The following is a 26,168-nucleotide window of genomic DNA, read 5'->3' as shown; positions in this document are numbered from 1 at the left end:
ACTCTCCATTATGTGTCACCAGTCGTACCCAGGAAGAAGTGCAGAGCTGTCTTAAAAAGATTCAAATTGACAAATTGCCGGGTCCCGATGGCATCCACCCCCGGGTGCTAAGGGAATTAGTTAATGAAATAGACAGATCATTGTTTCTTATATTGTGTGAGTTTTGTGTATCGCCCAGCTTAAGATTCTCTGCCGTGTGGTAAGCCCTTACCCCGCTCTTCCCTTGTGAGAGTGTTACCCCTTAGAACCAATCACATTCCAGGTCCGATTTTCAAGAGATCCTTTGAAAATGACAGCAGAAACATGATAGATTGCTAAACGCAACTGCTCCGCTTTCATATTGCACTAGTTACTATACACCTTCCTATGTGAGCTATGTCTCCTCCGGGGTATTCCCCATTACACTCTTCAGTTACTTCCAGAGTAACCCGTGACGTGAGTGAATCATGTAACCTACTGGAGTGTAGTATGCTCGTGCTCCAACACATGCAATGATGAACGCACTGAGCACGCACCAACCACACTGAACATATTACACGGGTTGTACCTGAATTTCAAGCTATCCCACAGATAGGGGACAACTTGCCAATCAGTGCGTTGAGAACGGGACTCATATGTCCTGCTCTGCTGTCACTGTGAGGGTCACTTCTCCCCCCGCAGTAATGTCACTCTGAATGGGGCTGATGGATATATCAGAGCGGGTGCCACTTGGGTATTTCCGCAGTCCCACTGACAGTGAATGGAATGCTGGTACGCTTGTGTCACTGGTGCATCATTCTGTGTCCTCCTCACTGCCGAGGGGGGCAGTAAGGAGGAGGAGGGACACGTTGTTGAGGTTGGTAGGTGTCTCGGCATAGACTCTTCAGAGAAGTAGTCTTTATGGGAACTAAAAAACTATTTATTTACTTTAGTACATTTTTGTCTCTCTGTCTGCACTTCGACACTATTGACACTCAGCGCGCCATAGTTGTGCTCTATCTGCAGCCCTACTGTTGCACAAAGCACAGAATCACAAACTCCAAGCATGCTCGGTCACGTGACCCAGTAATGACAAATAGCCTGCGCACGCTCTCCAGAACAGGCAGAGCACGCTCTCCATGCTCAGAGTGGGCTCGGAGTGCAATGATGAATAAGCCTTTAATTTACACAGTAGCCAAGGCGCCTTTAATGGAGAATAGTCAGAGTATGGTAAAAACCTAACATAAAACCCGCTCTCGTGTTACTAGTGAGAGACGTGAGAACAGGCAGTGCAGTGGCCGCCATGCTGCAGGACCCCAGCGACGAGAGAACGTGTCCGATCAACAACAAACAGCAGCACGCACCATCGTGGAAGCCCCTCCCCACTGCGATTCAAGGCCGTCCAATCAACTGTGGGCGTGACGTCATGGGGCCGCGCCGACGAGGGAGTGGGCGTGGCTTGAGACGTAGAGCGTAATGGCGCCTATGCTCCTGAGTGTGATGTGGGGGCACTAGTGAGTGCACTGAGTGGGAGTTGGCTGCACTGCTAACATATGGCTGACGGTAGGGATATCGACGTTTATCCGTGTAGCGCGTACCTATATATTCCATGGGGTGGGCTGCCACCCGTGGCATGCTGGGAATTGTAGTTTTAGGACAGTGCTAGGTTACCGAGCAGCGGTATTAGGCTGCAGCAGCAGCGCGGTGCTGGGACTTGTAGTGTTGTGACATGCTCGGGCTTTTCACGTTGGGAAAGATGTATCAAAACTAGTGCAAAGGGCAAGTGAAGAAGTTGCCATGGCAACCAATCATAGTGCTCCTGCCATGTGTCAGAGGGGCTCCAGGAAATGAGAGGAGCCCCCTGATTGGCTAATATGGACAGCTGCACTAGTGCTTTGCAGCAGTTTTGCTGTGTCCCCTCAGCATGGATTAGTGCAGGGGCTACTTCTACAGGGCACATGGTGGGTGGCAGCTATAGAGGCCGCTGGCACCTACTGCATGGTGGAAACTAGAATCCAGCTGCTTGTGCAGTAGGTGGCTCAGTGGTTAGTACTGCAGTGTCGAACTACAACTCCCAGCGCCCCCACCCTGTCCTATCCTTATCGGACCCCGCGGTCACACTCCTGAACAGTCCGTAAAAATAGGGCACTTTTATTGCAGCGCCTGCGAGTTTAAAGAGACCCTGTCACCTGGTTATAGCCCTATAAGCTAAGTTTACGGGCTGAAAGTAGGTGGTCCGCGGAGTCCCGTGTGTTAGACTTACCTCCCCAATGCTTTCAGCGCTGACACTGGGGGGCGACAGGAGAGGGGAGCATAAAACTGACATACCCGGACTTAGTGGGTCACTTACCTTTAGCCCGCAAGCTTATCATATAGGCTAAAAGTAGTCGACCGATTCCCTTTAAGGCCGCCTGCACACAAATGCATTTGCATTGCGGAATCCGTAACACAAATCAGTCGCAACATTCTGTGGAAAAGCGCTTCTTCCTGCACACGAGCGGAAATCAACTGCAGTTTCCGCTCGCGGAGGGAAAATCGCAGCATGCTCTACTTTAGTGCAGATTGCATCGAAATCAGTGGAAGCCGTGAGACTTGCGGCCGGTCCGCCGTTGACATTGTGGGTAGGTATCCGTGTCATCGCCTAGCAACGGCGCAGGAAAAATTAACATGTGAAAAAAAATGTGTGCTGCGCGTGTCTGACAGCGGCTCGCCGCAGTACAGATTGGGAAGAAAGAAGTCGGGGTCAGAGACGGATCTCCCTGTGTGCTTGTGGAAACCGTCTCAGCCGTGTGCTGGCAGCCTGAGGCTAATTTCACACAGACGAGTATAACATCGCGCCATGAATCACGGCCTAATATGGCGCTCACCAACGTGGGATTTTATCTCAAAACCGCCTCGCATCACTTCAGGGAAATAGCCATGTTCTAAGTTTCTCCGATTGTTTTCAATGGGAGAACTCGCATGTTGTGCACCTAGCACACGGCGCGATGCTGCCGCCGGCCCCAGTGACCAATGGGCGATGCGGGAGCACCCCTTATAATATTCAGCATTCATTATGCTTTCCCAATCTGTCTGTAAAAAAACAAAAATGTCTGTCTGTGATTTTTGGATAAGTTGGCCAGGAAAATGGAAAAATCAAGTCAGCGCTGCCGCCTACTGTATGGGGCAATGCGGGATATCCACTGTTCTAGCGGTTGGATCGGCATCTTGATAAGGCCGGCTTCAAACGACCGTCTCGGATTCGGCGTGCCAGTGGTTTCTACATTTGCGTATTACTGCGGTGGCTCGCCATTGGTCATACGCCGTACCAACTTTAATTTTTTTTAATATTTGTATTTCCCGCGCCATCGCTTGGCGATGATGCTGGTACCTGCGGCCCGTACGCAATTTAGTGGAAGCTGTCTGTGCGAAATCTGCAGCAAAATAGAGCATGCTGCAATTTTTAAAATTTATTTATTTACATAAAAAAATTTTTTTTTTCCCCCTTTCATGGAATATGCAATTTGTATTCCTGAGTGTGAGCGAGAAACCAAAAGTATATGGCTTTTAATGTGTGTGATTTACTGCGGATCTGTGCGGGCGCCGATCGCAGATTCGGCAATAGGAATCTGGTCGTGTGAAGCCGGCGTAACACTTATAATTAGAGATGAGCGAACGTACTCGTTAAGGGCGATTTCGCAATCGAGCATCGCTATTTCGAGTACCTGGCTACTCAGGTGAAAAGATTCAGGGGGGGCAGCGTGGTGGAGCAGGGGGGTGGCAGTGAGGAACAGGGGGGGAGCTCTCTCTCCCCCCCCACTACCCCCGGCGGCCCCCGAATCTTTTCACCCGAGTAGTCAGGTACTCGAAAATAGCGATGCTCGATTGCGAAATCGCCCTTAACGAGTATGTTCGCTCATCTCTACTTATAATGTATCCTTTGAATTGGTGGTGAATGCTTCTAGCTCACATCACCCTTCAGCTACACTTTCGAGTCCCTTTAAGAACGGCGTACAGATCATGAGGTCGCGCTGCCCATGAATTCAGTATTCCGGCTTGTGATGGTGTAACCCGCTTCCTGTGTAATCTTCTCTCTCCTCTCACTTTCCTTTCTACTATTACTGTCTTTATGTGGAACGGGGAGATTTCCTAGAAAGTGGCTGCATTTCTTGGCCGTGACTTCAGCTGCTTATGAATAACAAGTGGAGGAATTTTAAAGGGCCACTACAGGGAAATTATATATATTTTATTCATTCATTATATAGCTTCCCTTACCAGTATACAGAAGTATATAGAAGTGAGCTAGTGTTACCTTGACTAGTTTATCCTTTCTGTCTGAATCTTCTGGCCCCTTTTTTTCCTCAGATGGTCATGTGATCTCAGTTTTGATCAACTCTGATTTACTTGGGTTATGGATTCATTTTCTAATCAGATTCTCAGTCTGTGTGATGCTGTTACATGGATCCACCACAGAAACTGCCTAAAGAGGGACACAGGCACTCCTGTCACAGTGATGATCACATGGCTATAATAGAGGAGATCACAGCTCATCCACCTGACTGTATACTTACGGTCTGTACCTTTTTTAGGTGAATATAGAATCGTAGACTGGCAGAGTTGGAAGGGACCTCCAAGGCCATCGGGTCCAACCCCCTGCTCAGTGCAGGACTCCCTAAATCATCCTTGACAGATGTCTGTCCAGCCTTTGTTTGAACACTTCCATTGAAGGAGAACTCGCCACCTCCCGTGGTAACATGTTCCACTCATTGATCACCCTCACTGTCAGAAAGTTTTTTTCTAATATCTAATCTGTGTCTCCTCCCTCTCAGTTTCATCTCATTGCTTCTAGTCTTTCCTTGTACAAATGAGAATAGGGCTGATCCCTCTGCACTGTGACAGCCCTCAGATATTTGTAGACAGCTATTAAGTCTCCTCTCAGCCTTCTTTTTTACAAGCTAAACATTCCCAGATCCTTTAACCGTTCCTCATAGGACATGATTTGCAGACCGCTCACCATCTTGGTAACTCTTCTCTGAACTTGCTCCAGTTTGTCTGTCTTTTTAAAGTGGGGTGCCCAGAACTGGTCACAGTATTCCAGATGAGGTCTGACTAAGGAAAAGTAGAGAGGAATAATTACCTCACGTGATCTAGACTCTATGCTTCTCTTAATACATCCCAGAATTGTGTTTGCCTGTTTGGCTGCTGCATCACATTGTTGACTCATGTTCATGTTGCAAGCCTCAATTCATTATTAGCTTTAGCTTTTCTGATACTTGCCCTACAGTTTCTGCAGACCGGATTATATTATTCTTTAGATATTCCTCCCTCTTTCCATTTGATAAACATATTTTTCTTAGTTTTTAACATGTGTGCAAGTTCTGTATTCATCCATCCTGATCTCTTTAAATGCTTCCCATTCTTCCTTCTTTTATGGATTGTTAACGATTTGCTTTGAGAATCTCATTTCACAATATTTCCCAACCTTCTTGGACATTTCTGTCCTTAAGAACATCCAGCCATTGGATTCTTCCTATCCTCTTTCTGAGTTCATTAAACTCTGTCTTTCTGAAATCCAACCGTGAGGTCTGAGTTTTCTCAGGTCTTCCTCCTGTTTTTATCCAACATTCAAGGACACCATGATCACTGCCTGCTAAGGTCCCAGCCACCCTTACTTCCTTAACCATTTCCTCCCTCTTGGTAAGAATTAGGTACAAGATAGCAGATCCTCTTGTTTTCTCTTCTACCTTTTGGAAGATAAAGTTGTCAACAAGAGCGGATAAGAATTTGTTGGTCTGTTTCTTACCTGGGCAGTCTCTACAGAACTCCCATGGTCTGAAGTTTGAATCTCTGTGGAGAAGTATGCTTTCCCAACATACAATGCCATACCTCCTCCGCCTTTATTAGATCTGTTCTTTATAAATAAGTTGTATCCTTCAAGCCTTGTATTCCAATTATGTGTATCATCCCACCAAGTTTCTGTGATGCCTATGACATCATATTTCTCTTCCTATGTTAGGAGCTCCAATTCTCCTTGCTTGTTTCCCATGCGCTGTGCATTTGTATAAAAACATTCTTGTTTGTGATCGATGTCTCTTGCTCCTCTACTTGCCTTCTGATTTTTTTGTCTTTGTTCTTTCTTTCCACTTCTAATAGCGAGGGTCTCAAATGTATTAATTAGCTGTATATTTTACCTGGCCTTTCACTTCCCTCCCTATATTGAAGGTAATGAGATTTAAACGGTTCCCCAGCAGGCAGATATGGTATAACCTCAGCTAATGCTACGCTAAGGCGACATGAGATTGAGAAGGAAAAGACAGAGCAGGCTGAAATCTAGCAGCCTAATACTTCATTCCCCAACTGCTGTACACCTAATTCGATGGGCAGGTCTGGCTGACATTCATCTGATGTGTATCACTACCATAATAGTTGTAGAATTCCCCTTCTCACAGCCACAGGAGGCATAGACATTGCAGATCTCCCATGCAGAAGATCCACAGTGTTTACTGTGAGATCTTAAAGGGGTTTTCTGGGAGAATACTATTGATGGCCTATCTTTAGGGCTCATTCACATGGGCGTAAGTGAAGTCAATGGAAGCCGTCTGACCCGCGGCCCATGGATTCTGTGCCATCGTGGGGAGGGGGGGATTGAAAAAAACCCGCCGTACAGAATAGTTGGCTGAATGACAGGTACGTGCGGACGCTGCCGCTGCTGCCAGAGCCCTGTGCAGGAGGCCTAATGAGTGTTCCAGCCAGCTGACAGCAGCTGAATTGATCGGTGGACCACTGCTGTTCTGCCATCGATGACCTGTCCTAAGGCCAGCTTCACACAAGTGGGCCGGATTCCACATGCAGGAGGCCCGCAGCCGATCCCAGGTGTGAGCCCGACTGGGGCCCCTGTGTATCTGAATCTTTGTATCTTTATTGTGGATGGTCGTGGCGGCTCGCCGCTCAGGTTGTTTTTTAAATGTTTGTTTTTGCCCGCGATGACACGAGTTGCTCTTTCCAGTGTTAAGCGATAGGATTGTTCTGCTGCCGGATGTGCAGTAGAGCCAACAGGAGTGGGATGACCGCGCTCCAGGATCCGGCCGTCCTTCTATTCTTCCAGCGTAATGCCTGGATGGGATCCATCGCTCGCGCTGGTTAATATGGCTTGGTTATTACTCCTTGTTCCTGCTGCTATTATTTGGCAGGTTGTTGCTGTGGTTTCCTTTGCAGCTTTTATTGTGAGGATGTTCACTGTTTTGTGGCTTTTTTTTCTGGGCTATCAAGACACAAGGACATCTTATAAATGACTTTCAGCTCCTCACTATTCTCAGTTTGCTGTCAGTGAATGGAAACCTTTATTAGTTACATTTATAAGCTGAACATTTCTCCATAGAAAATCGTTTGCGTAGCATGAAATATTGTGCATTTATTGTGTTCTCGGTACTTGGCAAGGATGGGTTATCGCACACAATTACTGGCCCATTTACACGCAAAGATAATTGTTCAATATATAGGTTTTGAGCGATTGTTTTGCATAAACTGCTAACGGACACTAATCTCTATTAGTAGCTTATCACCTTCATTTGCAGGTGGTCTGTTCTCTGCAGAGCTCCTTTTTTTTTGTGCCACAGGGGCTGCAAGCTAAATATAATGTAATCGGTGCCCCGTGGAGAATACAGCACCATGGACAGCAAACACAGCATGCTGTCTGTGTTATCTTCTCTCTGTCTGAATAATGGAATTTATGCTCCCCTAATTTGGCTTTTCAGCGAATTTTGAGCAAATAATCGTTGCATGTAAATGGGCCTTTAGCCTCTGAATGGAAACAGGAATGTTTCAATTCACTAACATCAATCAATGATCTTGAAAAGTGTGAGAATGTGAACACTGATGCTGGGTTCCCATGGTAAGGTTTCACAGTGGAAATCTCGCGGTTTTACCACAGTAAAAAACTGCGAGAATTCTGCGGGATAAGCGCAATTTCAAAGCCCGTGGCTCTTAGCTGCAGGTTTACAGCGGCTTCGCCGCATGCTTTTCCATTGCGGCCGACTCTTCAGTAGAAAGGAGCGTGGCCACAATGGGGGGGGGGGGGGGGGAGGAAGTGACATGCTGCATCCCGGGAATCTAATTTTGGTTTTGCCGCCACGGATTGTCTGCCCCGTGTGGCCCAGATTTTTGACAATTCTCGTCCACATGGCTGGCTAATTCCGGGATTAGCGGCAGCAGGCGGATGTGCCGCAGGGTAGAGATGAGCGAGCAGCAAAATGCTCGGGTGCTCGTTACTCGGGACGAAATTATCGCGATGCTCGGGGGTTCGTTTCGAATAACGAACCCCATTGAAGTCAATGGGCGACCAGAACATTTTTGTATTTCGCCGATGCTCGCTAAGGTTTTCATGTGTGAAAATCTGGGCAATTCAAGAAAGTGATGGGAACGACACAGCAACGGATAGGGCAGGCGAGGGGCTACATGTTGGGCTGCATCTCAAGTTCACAGGTCCCACTATTAAGCCACAATACCGGCAAGAGTGGGCCCCCCCCCCTCCCAACAACTTTTACTTCTGAAAAGCCCTCATTAGCAATGCATACCTTAGCTAAGCACCACACTACCTCCAACAAAGCACAATCACTGCCTGCATGACACTCCGCTGCCACTTCTCCTGGGTTACATGCTGCCCAACCCCCCCGCACGACCCAGTGTCCACAGCGCACACCAAAGTGTCCCTGCGCAGCCTTCAGCTGCCCTCATGCCACACCACCCTCATGTCTATTTATAAGTGCGTCTGCCATGAGGAGGAACCGCAGGCACACACTGCAGAGGGTTGGCACGGCTAGGCAGCGACCCTCTTTAAAAGGGGCGGGGCGATAGCCCACAATGCTGTACAGAAGCAATGAGAAAAATAATCCTGTGCCACCGCCATCAGGAGCTGCACACGTGGGCATAGCAATGGGGAACCTATGTGCCACACACTATTCATTCTGTCAAGGTGTCTGCATGCCCCAGTCAGACCGCGGTTTTTAATTCATGGACACAGGCAGGTACAACTCCGCATTGTGAAGTCCCTGTGGACCGACAGCATGGGTGGCTCCCTGGAACCCACCGGCGGTACATAAAAATATCCCATTGCAGTGCCCATCACAGCTGAGGTAGTAATGTCGTGCTTAATACAGGTGGGCTTCGGCCCACACTGCATGCCCCAGTCAGACTGGGGTTCTTTAGAAGTGGAAACAGATGCATTTATAATTCCCTGTGGACCCACAGCATGGGTGGCTCCCTGGAACCCACCGGCGGTACATAAAAATATCCCATTGCATTGCCCAACACAGCTGAGGTAGTAATGTCGTGCTTAATGCAGGTGGGCTTCGGCCCACACTGCATGCCCCAGTCAGACTGGGGTTCTTTAGAAGTGGAAACAGATGCATTTATAATTCCCTGTGGACCCACAGCATGGGTGGCTCCCTGGAACCCACCGGCGGTACATAAAAATATCCCATTGCATTGCCCAACACAGCTGAGGTAGTAATGTCGTGCTTAATACAGGTGGGCTTCGGCCCACACTGCATGCCCCAGTCAGACTGGTAATATGTACCTTAACAGTAACCTCGTTGGTGGTAATGTGGTGGTGACTGCGGACCTAGTAGCGCGGTTTTATGTAGTTGGTTTTCGGAATGTGGCCAGGATTAAGTGGGCCGTGGCGGGGGGATGGTGGTGGTGCTCTCTTGTTGTGTCGTTAAAGGTGAAATTCTTGGACTGCCACCAGACGGACCAATGCAAAGGTATTTGCCAAGAATGTTTTCATTGTTGGAGGAGGAGGGGGATGTTTTGGAGGCACTATGTGTCCTCTCCACATGTCCGTGGTTATATGCACCTTAACAGTAACAGCGTTGGTGGGAAATGGCCTCGCCGCCATCATGTCTTTGTGAAGCCTCTGTTTCCACACCCCAGTGACATACCATTAGCAGCGGTATAGGCAGAGCCCAGAATTATTAACATTTCAGCGGTAGCATTAGGGACAGGCCCCACTAACATATCACTAGCAGCAGTAGCGCAGTCTTAGTTCTATTTCAGTAATAGTAGCACTCAAGACAGGCCCCAGTAACATTCCCATTGCAGCAGTTTAGGGAGATAACAGTCTTTCACATTTCAGTAGCTGCAGTATAGACAAGGCCCCAGTTACATTTATGTAGCTAAAGTGTAGGCCAACCCCACACACCTTTCTGTACCATGAGTGCAGGCGAAGAACATAGAAATTACTATGATTGATTACACTGTAGGTGAGGGCCCCAAAAAATTGGTGTACCAACAGTAGTAATGTACCTCAGAAAAAATTGGCCATGCCCAACCAAGATGGCAGGTGAAACCCATTAATCGCTTTGGTTAATGTGGCTTAAGTGGTAACTAGGCCTGGAGGCAGCCCAGTTTAACGAAAAATTGGTTCAAGTTAAAGTTTCAACGCTTTTAAGAGCATTGAAACGTATAAAAATTGTTTAGAAAAATTATATGAGTGAGCCTTGTGGCCCTAAGAAAAATTGCCCGTTCGGCGTGATTACGTGAGGTTTCAGGAGGAGGAGCAGGAGGAGGAGGAGGAGGAATATTATACACAGATTGATGAAGCAGAAATGTCCCCGTTTTGGATGGTGAGAGAGAACGATGCTTCCATCCGCAGGTGCAGCCTACGTATTGTTTAGGTATCGCTGCTGTCCGCTGGTGGAGAAGAAAAGTCTGGGGAAATCCAGGCTTTGTTCATCTTTATGAGTGTAAGCCTGTCGGCACTGTCGGTTGACAGGCGGGTACGCTTATCTGTGATGATTCCCCCAGCCGCACTAGACACCCTCTCTGACAAGACGCTAGCCGCAGGACAAGCAAGCACCTCCAGGGCATACAGCGCGAGTTCAGGCCACGTGTCCAGCTTCGACACCCAGTAGTTGTAGGTGGCAGAGGCGTCAGGGAGGACGGTCGTGCGATCGGCTACGTACTCCCTCACCATCCTTTTACAGTGCTCCTGCCGACTCAGCCTTGACTGGGGAGCGGTGACACAGTCTTGCTGGGGAGCCATAAAGCTGTCCAGGGCCTTAAAGACTGTTCCCCTGCCTGCGCTGTACATGCTGCTCGATCTCCGCACATCCCCTGCTACCTTGCCCTCGGAACTGCGCCTTCTGCCACTAGCGCTGTCGGATGGGAATTTTACCATCAGCTTGTCCGCCAGGGTCCTGTGGTATAGCAACACTCTCGAACCCCTTTCCTCTTCGGGAATGAGAGTGGAAAGGTTCTGCTTATACCGTGGATCGAGCAGTGTGTACACCCAGTAATCCGTTGTGGCCAGAATGCGTGTAACGCGAGGGTCACGAGAAAGGCATCCTAACATGAAGTCAGCCATGTGTGCCAGGGTACCTGTACGCAACACATGGCTGTCTTCACTAGGAAGATCACTTTCAGGATCCTCCTCCTCCTCCTCCTCCTCAGGCCATACACGCTGAAAGGATGACAGGCAAGCAGCATGGGTACCGTCAGCAGTGGGACAAGCTGTCTCTTCCCCCTCCTCCTCATGCTCCTCCTCCTCCTCCTGAACGCGCTGAGATATAGACAGGAGGGTGCTCTGACTATCCAGCGACATACTGTCTTCCCCCGGCTCTGTTTCCGAGCGCAAAGCGTCTGCCTTTATGGTTTGCAGGGAACTTCTCAAGATGCATAGCAGAGGAATGGTGACGCTAATGATTGCAGCATCGCCGCTCACCACCTGGGTAGACTGCTCAAAGTTTCGAAGGACCTGGCAGATGTCTGCCAACCAGGCCCACTCTTCTGAAAATAATTGAGGAGGCTGACTCCCACTGCGCCGCCCATGTTGGAGTTGGTATTCCACTATAGCTCTACGCTGCTCATAGAGCCTGGCCAACATGTGGAGCGTAGAGTTCCACCGTGTGGGCACGTCGCACAGCAGTCGGTGCACTGGCAGAGTAAACCGATGTTGCAGGGTCCGCAGGGTGGCAGCGTCCGTGTGGGACTTGCGGAAATGTGCGCAGAGCCGGCGCACCTTTACGAGCAGGTCTGACAAGCGTGGGTAGCTTTTCAGAAAGCGCTGAACCACCAAATTAAAGACGTGGGCCAGGCATGGCACGTGCGTGAGGCTGCCGAGCTGCAGAGCCGCCACCAGGTTACGGCCGTTGTCACACACGACCATGCCCGGTTGGAGGCTCAGCGGCACAAGCCAGCGGTCGGTCTGCTCTGTCAGACCCTGCAGCAGTTCGTGGGCCGTGTGCCTCTTATCTCCTAAGCTGAGTAGTTTCAGCACGGCCTGCTGACGCTTGCCCACCGCTGTGCTGCCATGACGCGCGACACCGACTGCTGGCGACGCGCTGCTGCTGCTGACACATCTTGATTACGAGACAGAGGTTGCGTTGGAGGAGGAGGAGGAGGGTGCTTTAGTGGAGGAAGCATACACCTCCGCAGATACCACCACCGAGCTGGGGCCCGCAATTCTGGGGGTGGGTAGGACGTGAGCGGTCCCAGGCTCTGACTCTGTCCCAGCCTCCACTAAATTCACCCAATGTGCCGTCAGGGAGATGTAGTGGCCCTGCCCGCCTGTGCTTGTCCACGTGTCCGTAGTTAAGTGGACCGTGGCAGTAACCGCGTTGGTGAGGGCGCGTACAATGTTGCGGGAGACGTGGTCGTGCAGGGCTAGGACGGCACATCGGGAAAAGTAGTGGCGACTGGGAACTGAGTAGCGCGGGGCCGCCGCCGCCATCATACTTTTGAAGGACTCCGTTTCCACAACCCTATACGGCAGCATCTCAAGGCTGATAAATTTGGCTATGTGGACGGTTAACGCTTGAGCGTGCGGGTGCGTGGCGGCGTACTTGCGCTTGCGCTCAAACACTTGCGCTAGCGACGGCTAGATGGTGCGGTGCGAGACATTGCTGGATTGGGCCGATGACAGCGGAGGTGAGGGTGTGGGTGCAGGCCAGGAGACGGTAGTGCCTGTGTCCTCAGAGCGGGGTTGGATCTCAGTGGCAGGTTGGGGCACAGGGGGAGAGGCAGCGGTGCAAACCGGAGGCGGTGAACGGCCTTCGTCCCACCTTGTGGGGTGCTTGGCCATCATATGTCTGTGCATGCTGGTAGTGGTGAGGCTGTTGGTGGTGCCTCCCCAGCTGATCTTGGCGCGACAAAGGTTGCACACCACTGTTCGTCGGTCGTCAGGCGTCTCTGTGAAAAACTGCCAGACCTTAGAGCACCTCGGCCTCTGCAGGGTGGCATGGCGCGAGGGTGCGCTTTGGGAAACAGTTGGTGGATTATTCGGTCTGGCCCTGCCTCTACCCCTGGCCACCGCACTGCCTCTTGCAACCTGCCCTGCTGCTGCCCTTGCCTCCCCCTCTGAAGACCTGTCCTGAGTAGGCGTTGCAAACCAGGTGGGGTCAGTCACCTCATCGTCCTGCTGCTCTTCCTCAGAATCCTCTGTGCGCTCCTCCCTCGGACTTAATGCCCTTACTACTTACTACCTCAGTGATAGACAACTGTGTCTCATCGTCATCGTCCTCCTCACCCACTGAAAGGTCTTGAGACAGTTGCCGGAAGTCCCCAGCCTCATCCCCCGGACCCCGGGAACTTTCCAATGGTTGGGCATCAGTGACGACAAACTCCTCTGGTGGGAGAGGAACCACTGCTGCTCAATCTGAGCAGGGGCCCAAGAACAGTTCCTGGGAGTCTGCCCGCTCCTGAGCATGTGTCATTGTAGTGGAGTGAGGAGGCTGGGAGGAAGGAGGAGCAGCAGCCAGAGGATTCGGATTTGCAGCACTGGACGGCGCAGAACTGTGGGTGGATGATAGGTTGCTCGAAGCACTTTCTGCCATCCAGGACAGGACCTGCTCACACTGCTCATTTTCTAATAAAGGTCTCCCGCGTGGACCCATTAATTGGGCGATGAATGTGGGGACGCCAGAAACGTGCCTCTCTCCTAATCGCGCAGCAGTCGGCTGCGATACACCTGGATCAGGAGCTCGGCCTGTGCCCACACCCTCACTTGGCCCTCCGCGTCCTCGGCCGCGTCCACGTCCTCTAGGCCTACCCCTACCCCTCAGCATGCTGTATTACCAGTGATTTCCCAGGAAGGAAATAAATTGGCGCAAGCCTGCAGGCCAAATAGAATGTTTCCCTTTTTTTTTTAAAGGGAAGGCCCACTGACTATATTCAATCAGATAAGAAATGTGTTCCACAGAACTGCAGTGTTATATGAAGTGCAGCAGAGCGGTGATTTTTCCCAGGCAGGAAATAAATTGGCGCAAGCCTGCTGTTAAACATAGCTGGCTGCGTATGATTTCTTTACGTTCTCCACCCACCACACACGTACCCAGAACGCTGAGGACTGTCAGAGGCAGGCCAAATAGAATGTTTCCCTTTTTTTTTTAAAGAAAAGGCCCACTGACTATATTCAATCAATAATATATGTCTTCTGGCCCTGCCTACACAATTCTCTCCCTGTAGTATTACTGCAGGGCGCAATGCTCTGCACAGCCGATTTTGAAAAAAAAAAAAATATGCAACACTGCTAACAGCAGCCTGCACAGTACTGCACACTGTTAAATGTGGCCCTAAGAAGGACCGTTGGGGTTCTTGAAGCCTACACTCACTCCTAACACTCTCCCTGCCTAACCACCACTTCTGTCCCTGTAGTATTACTGCAGGGCGCAATGCTCTGCACAGCCGATTTTGAAAAAAAAAAAAAAAAAAGTGCAACACTCCTAACAGCAGCCTCCACACTACTGCACACGGATAGATGTGGCCCTAAGAAGGACCGTTGGGGTTCTTGAAGCCTACACTAACTCCTAACGCTCTCCCTATAGCAGCTCCGGCACCAGCACCACTGTCCCTGATCTCTGTCACAACGCATCTGAGGCGAGCCGCGGGAGGGGCCGATTTATATACTCGGGTGACACCTGATCTCGCCAGCCACTCACTGCAGGGGGGTGGTATAGGGCTTGAACGTCGCAGGGGGAAGTTGTAATGCCTTCCCTGGCTTTCAATTGGCCAGAAAAGCGCGCTAACGTCTCAGAGATGAAAGTGAAAGTAACCCGAACACCGCGTGGTGCTCGTTAAGAGTAACGAGCATCCCGAACACCCTAATATTCGCCCGAGCATCAAGCTCGGACGAGTACGTTCGCTCATCTCTACCGCAGAAACATCCAGCCTAAATAGAAAGTTGCAGAGCATGCCTTGATACAGAGCACACCTTTGTATCCTTTTTTTCCCCACCAATCATGAACTCTTTTGCTTCTTATATACAATGTGCTCCACTGCAGACCTGTGTGCTTCCATGCTTAAGGGTGGGTTCATGCGGGCGATAAAATCGTTGCGAGAGTAAAAATGCAGAATTCTGAAACCAATGATTTTCAATGGTTTCCCTCACATTTGCGATGTTTTCACTCGTGCTACGTTGCGAGGGGGAAAAAAATTGCGGCCTGCTCTTTCTGCGATGTGCGATTTTTTTAAAATTTTTTTTTAATCTCCCATACTTCCCTTTGGAGCCTCCTTTTTGTTGCATCGCAAAGCACAAACTTGCGATTTTTGTGCGATACATCAGAAAGTCCCATTGACTCGTGCACTTAAAAAAAATTGCAAGAGGCAGCAATGGTTTTTATGAGAAAAAGCATCGCTGACGCTTAAAAATCACAGGAAAAGAGCGTGATTTTGTCGCGATTTTTTTTTTCCACTGCAATATTGAGATCAACCACGTGATACTACCCTTAAGAGCTAAAGAACCAGAACCTGTGTAAGGGCAAGTTTTTGGAGCAGAAGAACAGAATTAAACATTTTCATTTTTTTTTTTCCCCCATTGATTTCAGTGAGTTCAATGATGCGGCCCTTTTTTTTTTTTTTCCATTTTCGTTTTTTCCACGCCCCCCCCCCCCCCCCCCTTTAAAAAAATCATAACTCCTTTATTTATCCATCGATGTCGCTGTATGAGGGCTTGTTTTTTGTGGGACAAGTTGTATTTTTTAATGGTACTATTTGTTGTGCCATATAATGTACTGAAAAATTCTGTGGAGTAAAATGAAAAAAAAAAAAAGACATTCCACCATCTTTCAGTGCGTCTTGTTTCTACGGTGCACACACTACAACAAAAACGACATGATAACTTTATTCTATGGGTCAGTACGATTGCTACGATACCAAACTTGTATAGTTGTTTTATTAATTTTTTTTTGTTACTTTTTTTTTTTTTCAAAGACATTTAACTTTTTTTGTAACTATTTTCTGCGGTCATCTTCTGCGCGCTATAGCTTTTTTATTTTTCTGTCGACGTAGTTCAGCGATGGCTCATTTTTTGCGGGATGTCCTGTATTTTTCGTTACTACTAATTTGGGATACATACGACTTTTTGATCGCTTTTTATTGCGTTTTTTCTGGGTATTCTTTATTTTTATATTTTTTTTTGGACGACATTCACTGTGCGGGAAAAATAATGTGCTACTTTGATAGATCGGACTTTTACGGACGCAGCGATACTAAATATGTATCTTTAATTTATATTTTTTAATTACACATATGGCAAAAAAAGGGGGTGATTAAAACTTTTATAACTTTTTTTTTACAGTTCAAATAACTCTATTGATCTTTTTTTTTACTTTACTTTTAAGTCCCCCTGGGGGACTACAGTATGCGATGCTTTGATCGCTTTTGCAGTATGACGTAATGCTATAGTATTACGTCATACTGCATTCTGACAGGCAGCCTATCAAGCCACCCCACGGGAATGGCTTGATAGGCAGTTTCTCAAGGCAGCCCTGGGGCCTTTTAGAAGGCCCCTGGCAGCCATGACACCTGCACAGCTCCCCCGATCTCACCGCGGGGGGTGGGTGGGGGTGGGGGCGCCGTACGGGACCCCCGGGGTATTTAAATGCTGTCAGAATTGACAGTGGCATTTAAAGGGTTAATAGCCTGTATAATGTTCTTTCTTTCAGAAAATAGCAAGGAAAGATGAGAAATACGATAACACTCAATTGCTATTACATTGTCATATATTTCTTATTCAGACGATCTGAGGCTCATAGCTACATTATGGTGTTAGAACTGGAAATCTTTCCATACTGCTATGTCTTTGTATGCATAATTGAAAATTCTATAAAAACTATTGTTATTAAAAAAAATTAATTGAAAAATTAGCCCAACTGACTGCGGGTTTAAAAAACAAAACAAAAAAAAAACGCATTGAAATCAATAGGGGGTAAAAACTGAACTGTTTCATTCTGTTTTCTGCTCCAAAAATGGAGAATCTGAAATTCCTAGTGGGGGTTAAATGCTGCTGTGAACGAGCCCCAATGTGATCCTGCAGTCCTCCATACCTCCTCATCTTTATAACTTACCGAGTGTATGTTAGTAAGACATAGGGAACAGATAAGGCTGCATGGCAGGTCAGTCGTAGCGTCGTAGGGTTCTGATCTGGCCAAGGACAACATCTGCATGGAGTTTGCATATTCTCACTGTTTTTCTCCCACATTTCTAAAACCTACAGATAGGAGAATTTAGATTGTGAGCCCTGATGGGGACGGAAGCCAATGTAAGTAACATAGTATGTTAGGCTGAAAGACAGGCGTCCATCCAGTTCAGCCTGTTATTCCAATGTTGATCCAGAGGAAGACAAAAAATGCTGACAATCTGCGTACAGCGCTGCAGAGTATGTATGTGCTATTAGTAAAATAAAGAGAAAATAGTTTGACTGGAGGACCTGGTACCATGGAGACGCATAGCTCTGAGTAGGAGCTGTATACACTAAACGGTACCATGGAGACGCATAGCTCTGAATAGGAGCTGTACACACTAAACGGTACCATGGAGACGCATAGCTCTGAATAGGAGCTGTACACACTAAACGGTACCATGGAGACGCATAGCTCTGAATAGGAGCTGTACACACTAAACGGTACAATATTTTTACAAAATCCTGATTTTCTTTATTTTAGATCAATTTGAGCATTAAAAAAATTGATTGCAAAGGCGGACAAAGCTTTACAAACTAGGACACTAGGGCGACTCTTGGCCATTTGGTATAACCGCTTTATTACCCGGACTTCAGTGTTGGGAAAGAGTGGTGGGCAACTTTATTGTTGTGCAACTTTGTAGAGATGAGCGAACGTACTCGTTTCGAGTAATTACTTGATCGAGCACCGCGATTTTCGAGTACTTCCGTACTCGGGTGAAAAGATTCGGGGGGTGCTGGGGGGAGGCGTGGCGGAGCAGGGGGTAGCAGCGGGGAACAGTGGGGAGCCCTCTCTCTCCCTCTCCCCCCCCCCCCCCCCCACTCCCCGCTGCAACCCCCTTCCTGACCCACGGCGCCCCCTGAATCTTTTCGCACGAGTACGGAAGTACTCGAAAATCGCGGCGCTCGGGTGAAAAAGGGGCGTGGCCGAGTACGCTCGCTCATCTCTAGCAACTTGTTTCCCTATGGGAAGCATTGAGATGGCACCCATTTAAATCAATGCATGTAAATGGCTAATGGGAATCCTGTATGTACGGTAACTGCATTATTGTGTGTAGCCAACTGCAGATTTCCCGGACCGCCCTTCTAATGCAGCTCTTGTCGTTCCATATACGTGACCAGGACTGAAGATGAAAGCCTCGGTGGTGCTCCTGTCCATGTGCCTGACCCTCAGTGCGTCCCACCTGCATGTATCCTCCAATCGTCCCAGCAATGGCCACTATGAGGACGGGGAACATAACGCCGACTATGACAAGAAGATGTTTCTGGGAGGAGAGGTACCATGAGACATAACCGTGTGCATATATAATACCTTGTCCCACTGCAAAGTGGTGGATTAGAAATGGTGACCGTTATACAGAAACTTCTGGACCCCGTGCCAGACTTGTCCATATGTGCAGCCCCTTCCTTTTCTACACTCAAGCATTTATTTTGTGTCAAATTTAGGCCTCGGGCATATTTGCATTGCAGAGTCCGCGGCAGGCGTCCGGCTCCCGACTCCGCAGCAAATACAGCCCATAGTTTTCAATGGCAAAACACCATTTCATCTCCACAATCGGAAATCGATTCCGATTTTCCGCCCGTGGAGAATAAATCGCAGCATGCTGCGATTTTGTACGGGATACACATGGCCGCCTTTCATTGAAGTCAATGGAAGACGTCCGTCCCGCGGAACTGCCGCAGTGAGCACTGCAGAAGTATTGTGGGATATGCACTCATGATGTTACAAACAAAACTTTTATTATAGCATCCTTAACACCACAGGGCATACGTGTACATCCAGGCTGCGGGGTAATTAATGCAATGGGAGGTAAACTTGGGTCATGTGGGTGGCGTGGGGTCAGAAGCTGAAACCGCGCCATTCCACAGTGGGAGCTGGCTGTTACCAATACCCAGCCTCCTGCTGGAACAGCGAGGATGCATAAGAATAGCAATCCCTGCTGTTAACCCCCCTGTATGCCGTGACCTATGTAGATTGCGGCATGTAAAGGGTTCACAGAGGGAGCACCTACCCTCTGTGACGTCATGGGACCCCCACGATGTAATCGCAGAGGGCCGATGCATTGCCATGGCAGTATCGGATATTGGCGTCGGGCTTGCCATTGCCTATGATTTCTTTTACAAGCGATAAGGCATTGTAGTACAGAAGTCCTGCAACGCATTATCCTAGTGATCATAGCTACTATGGTTCAGGCCCCCTACAGGGATATAAAAATGTTAAATAACAAAACCCTTTTTTTCTTCTTTTTTTCTTGTATATTTTTCCCCTATTTGTATAAAAAAAAATTAAATTTAAAAATTCAACATATTTGGTATCATCGTATCCGTAACAACCTGTACAATAAATTAAACACCTCATTTATCCTGTACAAAAAAACGTAAATAAACCCCTACAAAACTACTGTAAAATGTTTATTTTGCTTGTATGCATCCCAAAATAGTACTGGGAAAAAGGGGGAACAACTTACATGTTTCAAGCCTAGCAACCCGGACTTTTCCTCATGAGGCTTGAAACATGTAAACTGTTCCCCTTCTTTTCCATCTGCTTCTATGAGGATGTTTGTAAGGATGCTAAAATAAGTTTTGTTTTTAACTTACTGTGTGTTGCAATCAGCTTAGTTGTAGTTCATCTACTCCTTACTCAGGATGTGAGGTTTGTCTAAAGCAATCTTCTATTTGTTATCCTGTAAGGAAGAAGCGGACGATTTTGCAGAGCTGAGTCCGGAGGAACAACAGAAAAGACTGAAAGTCATCATTAGAAAAATTGATGTGGATGCTGATGGATACCTCACAGTAGGTAGGAGAGATCTGTGCAGGAGGGGTGGGGGTTGCTATTGAATGGTTTTTGGTTGTCTATTTGGTATAGTAATTGACACAAAAAAAAATGTTGCCCCCTAATGGCCATATACAGTAATAAGGCAGGCTTGCTTCACTGTATAATTTAGCAACTTTTGAAAATACTCTTTTGTTCCAATCCTTCACCGTTTTCAAGCTCTCTATCAGTGAGTGGAAACATACATTATGTTCAGAGCTTGCAATCCCAACCTGCCCTTACATGCATGTGACTCGTTACAGTGTATCAGAGCGCTCTCTTGCCTACTGTATGAGCAGGACCCGGCCAGGTTGGATGATCGACCTCTGAACATACGTAAAAGAGGATCACGTAAAAGCAATGTGCACACATGCAGGATTTGGTTACGATTTTGGTGCTGGTTTTACACCTAAATCGTTATTGGATCTGCTGATATTCCTGATCCAAAGCAATGAATGGGTTATTTCAGATCCCATTCACATACAGCAGATAAGATCCCTGCAGGATCTGCAGCATTCACTATATTCCACAGGGAAAAGCTGCTGATTAACTCCACCAAATGATCCGGATGTTGTGCCCACGTGCCAAAACATCTGGGGCAGAAATGTGAGTGACCACCTCGGATTTCTGCCACAATTTCTTATTAAATTACACGTCAGGATTTGGCATTTGTAAATCCTGAACGTCCGAACATAGTCAAACAGTAGCTGCAGAGCGCCCCCTCACGAACAGTGCTAACATAGTCCCCTCCAATAAATAGCACTGCCAGCAGAGTGCCCAAAAAAATTCTGGCAGCTGCCACTAGGGGGTGCTCACTATATGAATGGTTATACAACCCCCATTGAAGTAAATGTTTCACCGTGGCAAAAAAAGTATCCCAAAATTTTCTATCAGTTATTCACAGGTTAGGATTAAAAATTAACTTTTATTAATAAATGATAAAATTGACTCAGTCAAAGGCACATTACACAAACACAGTGATAATCTAAATACATTTATAGCTTAAGCCAATAGGGAACCCATTATGCGTTAATAGGGAATACAAAATATTCACCATATATCAAAGTATGTTGATGCCTCTTTTTGTCTAACAGACGTAATAAACTTTTTAATAAAGATGTATCAAGTTTCACGTATTTGTGTTTATTTTAGCTCTCTCATGCGTTAGACTTATTAGATACAGTATGCACAATCTAACATATCATTGTTATTTCATTGTGACAAACTTCTTCCGTGATATATTGGGTTCCTATTAGGATAAATGGATAGATTGTGCACCAAATATTGATGACCATCCAAGAAAGTATCAAAGTGCACTCAGTGTTGTATATAATGACATAGGCTAGGAAAGAAATGTATTCACAATGTAGGACAGACGTATCCGTCTGTAGATAAAGTCCAACTACTTATGAGCAGGATAACAATTGAAGTTGGTTGTTGGTTGTTACATTTATCAACACCACAAAATCTTCAATTTTTATTCAATGTGATAGGTGCTTCTATTCTTATTCTTTCTGTTGCCTCAAACACTTAGTGCAATATAGTATAAATGGTACCACCATTCTCTATACTTAATTTTGCATATGGGTATTCATATAAGGATCCCCCCAAAAATCCTTCTCATTGGGTATATTCAACCGAATTAATTATACAGCTAATAAGGCCGATAGTGTTGGCCAGCTGTACATCAGGCATGTTGCTCACTATGAGCTGTACTGATGCTTTGCATTGGGGATTAAGATACAAACCCCTGTTGGAATTTGATTAAAATCCTCCTGATGAACTGACTATAAAGATTAGTAGTTAGGGAAACGCGTCGAGGTGTATTAGGAGAGTAGTGGAGGGGCTTATTCACATGCTATGATACAAGTTAAAAGCATGCAGCTAGCAATTGAGGAAATGGACACAGAGGTCTCAGCGTCTAACAAGCAGTAGTCCTCACAGGTGTTTCCAGGCATAAGTAAACCAACACAAAGTACTGCAGCAGATATACATGCTTTACTATGAACAAAGGTTTATATACTCTGATAGAATGTGGTGAATCAGACAACATAGCCGCTTCCACTGCCTGATGTACAGCTGGCCAACACGATCGGCCTTATTAGCTGTATAATTAATTCGGTTGAATATACCCAATGAGAAGGATTTTTTGGGGGGATCCTTATATGAATACCCATATGCAAAATTAAGTATAGAGAATGGTGGTACCATTTATACTATATTGCACTAAGTGTTTGAGGCAACAGAAAGAATAAGAATAGAAGCACCCATTGCATTGAATAAAAATTGAAGATTTTGTGGTGTTGATAAATGTAACAACCAACTTCAATTGTTATCCTGCTCATAAGTAGTTGGACTTTATCTACAGACGAATACGTCTGTCCTACATTGTGAATACATTTCTTTCCTAGCCTATGTCATTATATACAACACTGAGTGCACTTTGATACTTTCTTGGATGGTCATCAATATTTGGTGCACAATCTATCCATTTATCCTAATAGGAAGAAGTTGGTCACAAAGAAATGACAATGATCTGTTAGATTGTGCATACTGTATCTAATAAGTCTAACGCATGAGAGAGAGAAAATAAACACAAATACGTGAAACTTGATACATCTTTATTAAAAAGTTTATTACGTCTGTTAGACAAAAAGAGGCATCAACATACTTTGATACATGGTGAATATTTTGTATTCCCTATTAACGCATAATGGGTTCCCTATTGGCTTAAGCTATAAATGTATGTGGATTATCACTGTGTTTGTGTAATGTGCCTTTGACTGAGTCAATTTTATCATTTATTAATAAAAGTTAATTTTTAATCCTAACCTGTGAATAACCCATTGAAGTAAATGGGAGCAATGCATTGCAACGTATGTGCATCTAGCTCCTCCTAGTGGCTATGAGCAGCAACAGTTGGTTGTTGGGGACGTTTCAACAAGACAATCTGGAGGAGTAGACAAGGCTATGATTTTTTTTCCGATAAATTAACATGTGTGCCCCTAGACTTTAGATAAACAGTAAATTAACAAGCACTACTTTGTTTCCAGCTTTCCCTTTCTTGTCCTTATGCGGATTATTGTATTAACTGTTTTTGCATGTCTTGTTTGCTAAGATGAGCTGAGTGCGTGGATACAGAACGCCTTTAAGCACTATGTTTTAGAAGACACAAAGGAGCAGTTTGCAGAAGTTGACTTGGATAAGGATGGCACCGTAACATGGGAGGAATACAACATGCACATGTATGATCGCATCATCGACTACTCTGAGGATACTATTCTTGAAGATGATGAGGAAGAGTCTTTCCGTCTGGTAAGGACTTGTAGACTCTGATGATTATTCTGCACAGTGATTATAATTGGGCTTTACATCCATATTCCTGGATTGTATTAGTATTTTTTTCCCACTCTACTGTGCCTATATTTGTAGATTTCCAACTATGCCTGCATTAAATTTGGGAAGGGGGCAGCATATTAAGTATAGGTTCCCTTAGAGATGCCTGCTCCTGTACCTCTGTAGAAAGTGGCAGCCATATTGGTTGTGGCCAAGCTTGTCCAGGAACAGAAGGGGCCATAACTCATTGTATTTAGTTCTGTCATTCTACAGTAGCTCTTGGATGCCTTAGTGAACCATAAATGTTTTCTTTATGAAGATCCACTTGAAGGACAGGAAGCGTTTTGAGCGGGCAGATCAGGATAACGATGCTGGACTGAACTTACTTGAGTTTACGGACTTTGAACATCCCGAAGAAACTGATTATATGCTGGTAAGATGGAAATGTGGAATAAACAACCAAAACTGAGTAACAGTATTTTAACCCCTTAGTGACCAAGCCTGTTTGCACCTTAATGACCAGGCCAAATTTTGGAAATCTGACGTGTCACTTTAACATGGAATAACTCCGTAAAGGTTTTGCATATCCAAGTGATTCTGACATTGTTTTTTCACCACATGTTGTACTTAATTTAGGTGGTAAAAATAGACCGAATTTCTGTATATTTATTAAGTGTCAAAATTGGGAAAATTTTGATAAAATTGTCTTTTTTTTTTCACCTTTTCAACTGCAATATCTCAAATATGTGCAAACATAATATAGACATTTTTGTTAAGATATATATATCTCCATTTGTTTACCTTATTCTGGGCGCACATTGGAAAAACTTTTTTTTTTTTTTAACCATTTACCGGTAGGAGACGTATAAATTTAACATTAATTATTTTGAGGAACACTTTGTTTTCCTACACCAAGCCAAGATTGTAAAGGCTCATAGGTGTCAGAATGGTAGATACCCCAACAAATGACCCCATTTTAAAAACTACACCCCTCAATGTATTCACTGAGGGGGGTCATGAGTATTTTGACCCCACAGTTTCTTTTCAGGAGTTAATGCAATTTAGAGGAGAAAAAATAAAATTTCAGATATTTGCAAATACGTCATTTTAAAGGTAGGATTTTTGTCTATAATGCACATGAAAATGAGGATTTACACCCCAAAATGGATACCCCCATTTGTCCTGTGTTCAAAAACATACCCGTTGTGGCCCTAATATTATGTATAAATATTATATATAAAGAGTTCTGCACAATCCCTAATTATTAGGGGGACCTCTTGAAAAAATAAGCTGATCCCAAATTGTTTTCCTTCTGGAAGCTCAGTGATCAGCTGTAATCTGTGGGGAAAACTGTCAGTAAGTGCTTGAATTCCATACAGCACCACCACAGGTGAAATGAAGCATTACACAGTTCGCATTCATATCAACGGATTGTCCGGGTAATACACAGGTCGCCCAGAGCGAGATATGCTGACCAAAAGATGAGGATTCTGAACAGGGAACCCCTTCCCCTATATTGCTTAAAGGGGTGTATGAAAATAGTTGTTTGTTATTTTTTTTATGTAAAACCCCTTTAAGCTGGCTATATACATTGGATAAGTCAGCTGCACCTACCAATTTTGACTGATGACTTAATGTGTGTAGTGCGCCTTCTAGCAAGTGATGGGAAAGCGGGATCGGGCTTGAATTTCTAGATGCCAAATTTCAGTTCCCATAGGAGATGCGCTACTGTCTAAAGTGTTGGCAGTCACTTATTCCCCTTTCCCCACTGATAGAAACGCGCAGGGTCATCTAAACCTGCATGTTTCTGGTGGAGTTGTTGGCTAGCAGCTATCCTACATGTATGACTTTAAGCAGGTCATACATTAGGGATCCCGGATTCCCGCTTTCTGAACGTGTCATTTATAGTTGGTCTGTGAAGGTTGTTGTTTCAGACAGCAATGCCAAAAGTTAAACCGCCGATGGATCCTCTATGATCTGTGACCTGGTATGGGCTTCCATTGATGGCGATGCAGATCTGTCATTTGGCATGAACAGCCTTTCAACTACAGTGCTGACAATAACAAAAAAATACCACATAGAAGATCAACTTTTTGCTATATATCTTCCATCTGTAGCATCGATCGCGCGTGTTAATATCATGTAAAGGCGGAGATGGTCAGCAATAAAATAGTGTATAGGTGCATTTACATGGAACGATCTGATCATTCAGTGTAAACACGGCCAACGATGAACGATAATTCCTTCGCTTATCATTCACTTCATGCAAGCATGAAAATCATCGTTGGCTCATTTGCTAATCGTTCGGTTTAAATACCGCTCGTTCAATCGTTCTGATTTACTGTAGCAGTAAATGAGAGGGACTGAGCGGTTTGTGAGCAATGCTTTATCTACCTCTATAGACGGGCTGCGCCAGTGAACGCTGTCACGGTTCGCTCATGCGAATGATAAATCGTTCTGTGTAAAAGAATCATATGGCAGCTTTAATATGTGTTTTCTATCAGTCACGGAGGCGGGTCACAACCTGTTATGTCAGACACGTATGAGCAGCTCTCCCCAGATAACAGCCCCTCACTCCACTTTGTACTGATTACATAGGCACACCAAGAATATAATAGTCTGCTATGTCTT

The 26,168-nt window shown here is 46.1% G+C and overlaps 1 protein-coding gene across 2 annotated transcripts in view; it reads left to right on the top strand.

The window, feature by feature from the left end:
• The first annotated feature begins 1,384 nt into the window (after positions 1–1,384).
• Positions 1,385–26,168, top strand: part of RCN2 (reticulocalbin 2) — a 31,387-nt gene continuing 6,603 nt past the window's right edge. For both annotated transcript variants that reach the window (XM_066607282.1, XM_066607281.1), the window contains exons 1-5: positions 1,385–1,521; positions 18,512–18,666; positions 20,081–20,186; positions 23,320–23,516; positions 23,857–23,970. In XM_066607282.1, the coding sequence (XP_066463379.1) occupies positions 1,512–1,521; positions 18,512–18,666; positions 20,081–20,186; positions 23,320–23,516; positions 23,857–23,970 (582 nt within the window). In that variant the 5' untranslated portion in view covers positions 1,385–1,511. The remainder of the gene's footprint in view (positions 1,522–18,511; positions 18,667–20,080; positions 20,187–23,319; positions 23,517–23,856; positions 23,971–26,168) is intronic.

The sequence above is a fragment of the Eleutherodactylus coqui genome, chromosome 6, assembly GCF_035609145.1.
Source record: "Eleutherodactylus coqui strain aEleCoq1 chromosome 6, aEleCoq1.hap1, whole genome shotgun sequence".
Lineage (NCBI taxonomy): Eukaryota > Metazoa > Chordata > Amphibia > Anura > Eleutherodactylidae > Eleutherodactylus > Eleutherodactylus coqui.
Note: the sequence above shows the minus strand (reverse complement) of the source record. Positions and strands in the feature narration are given on the sequence as shown.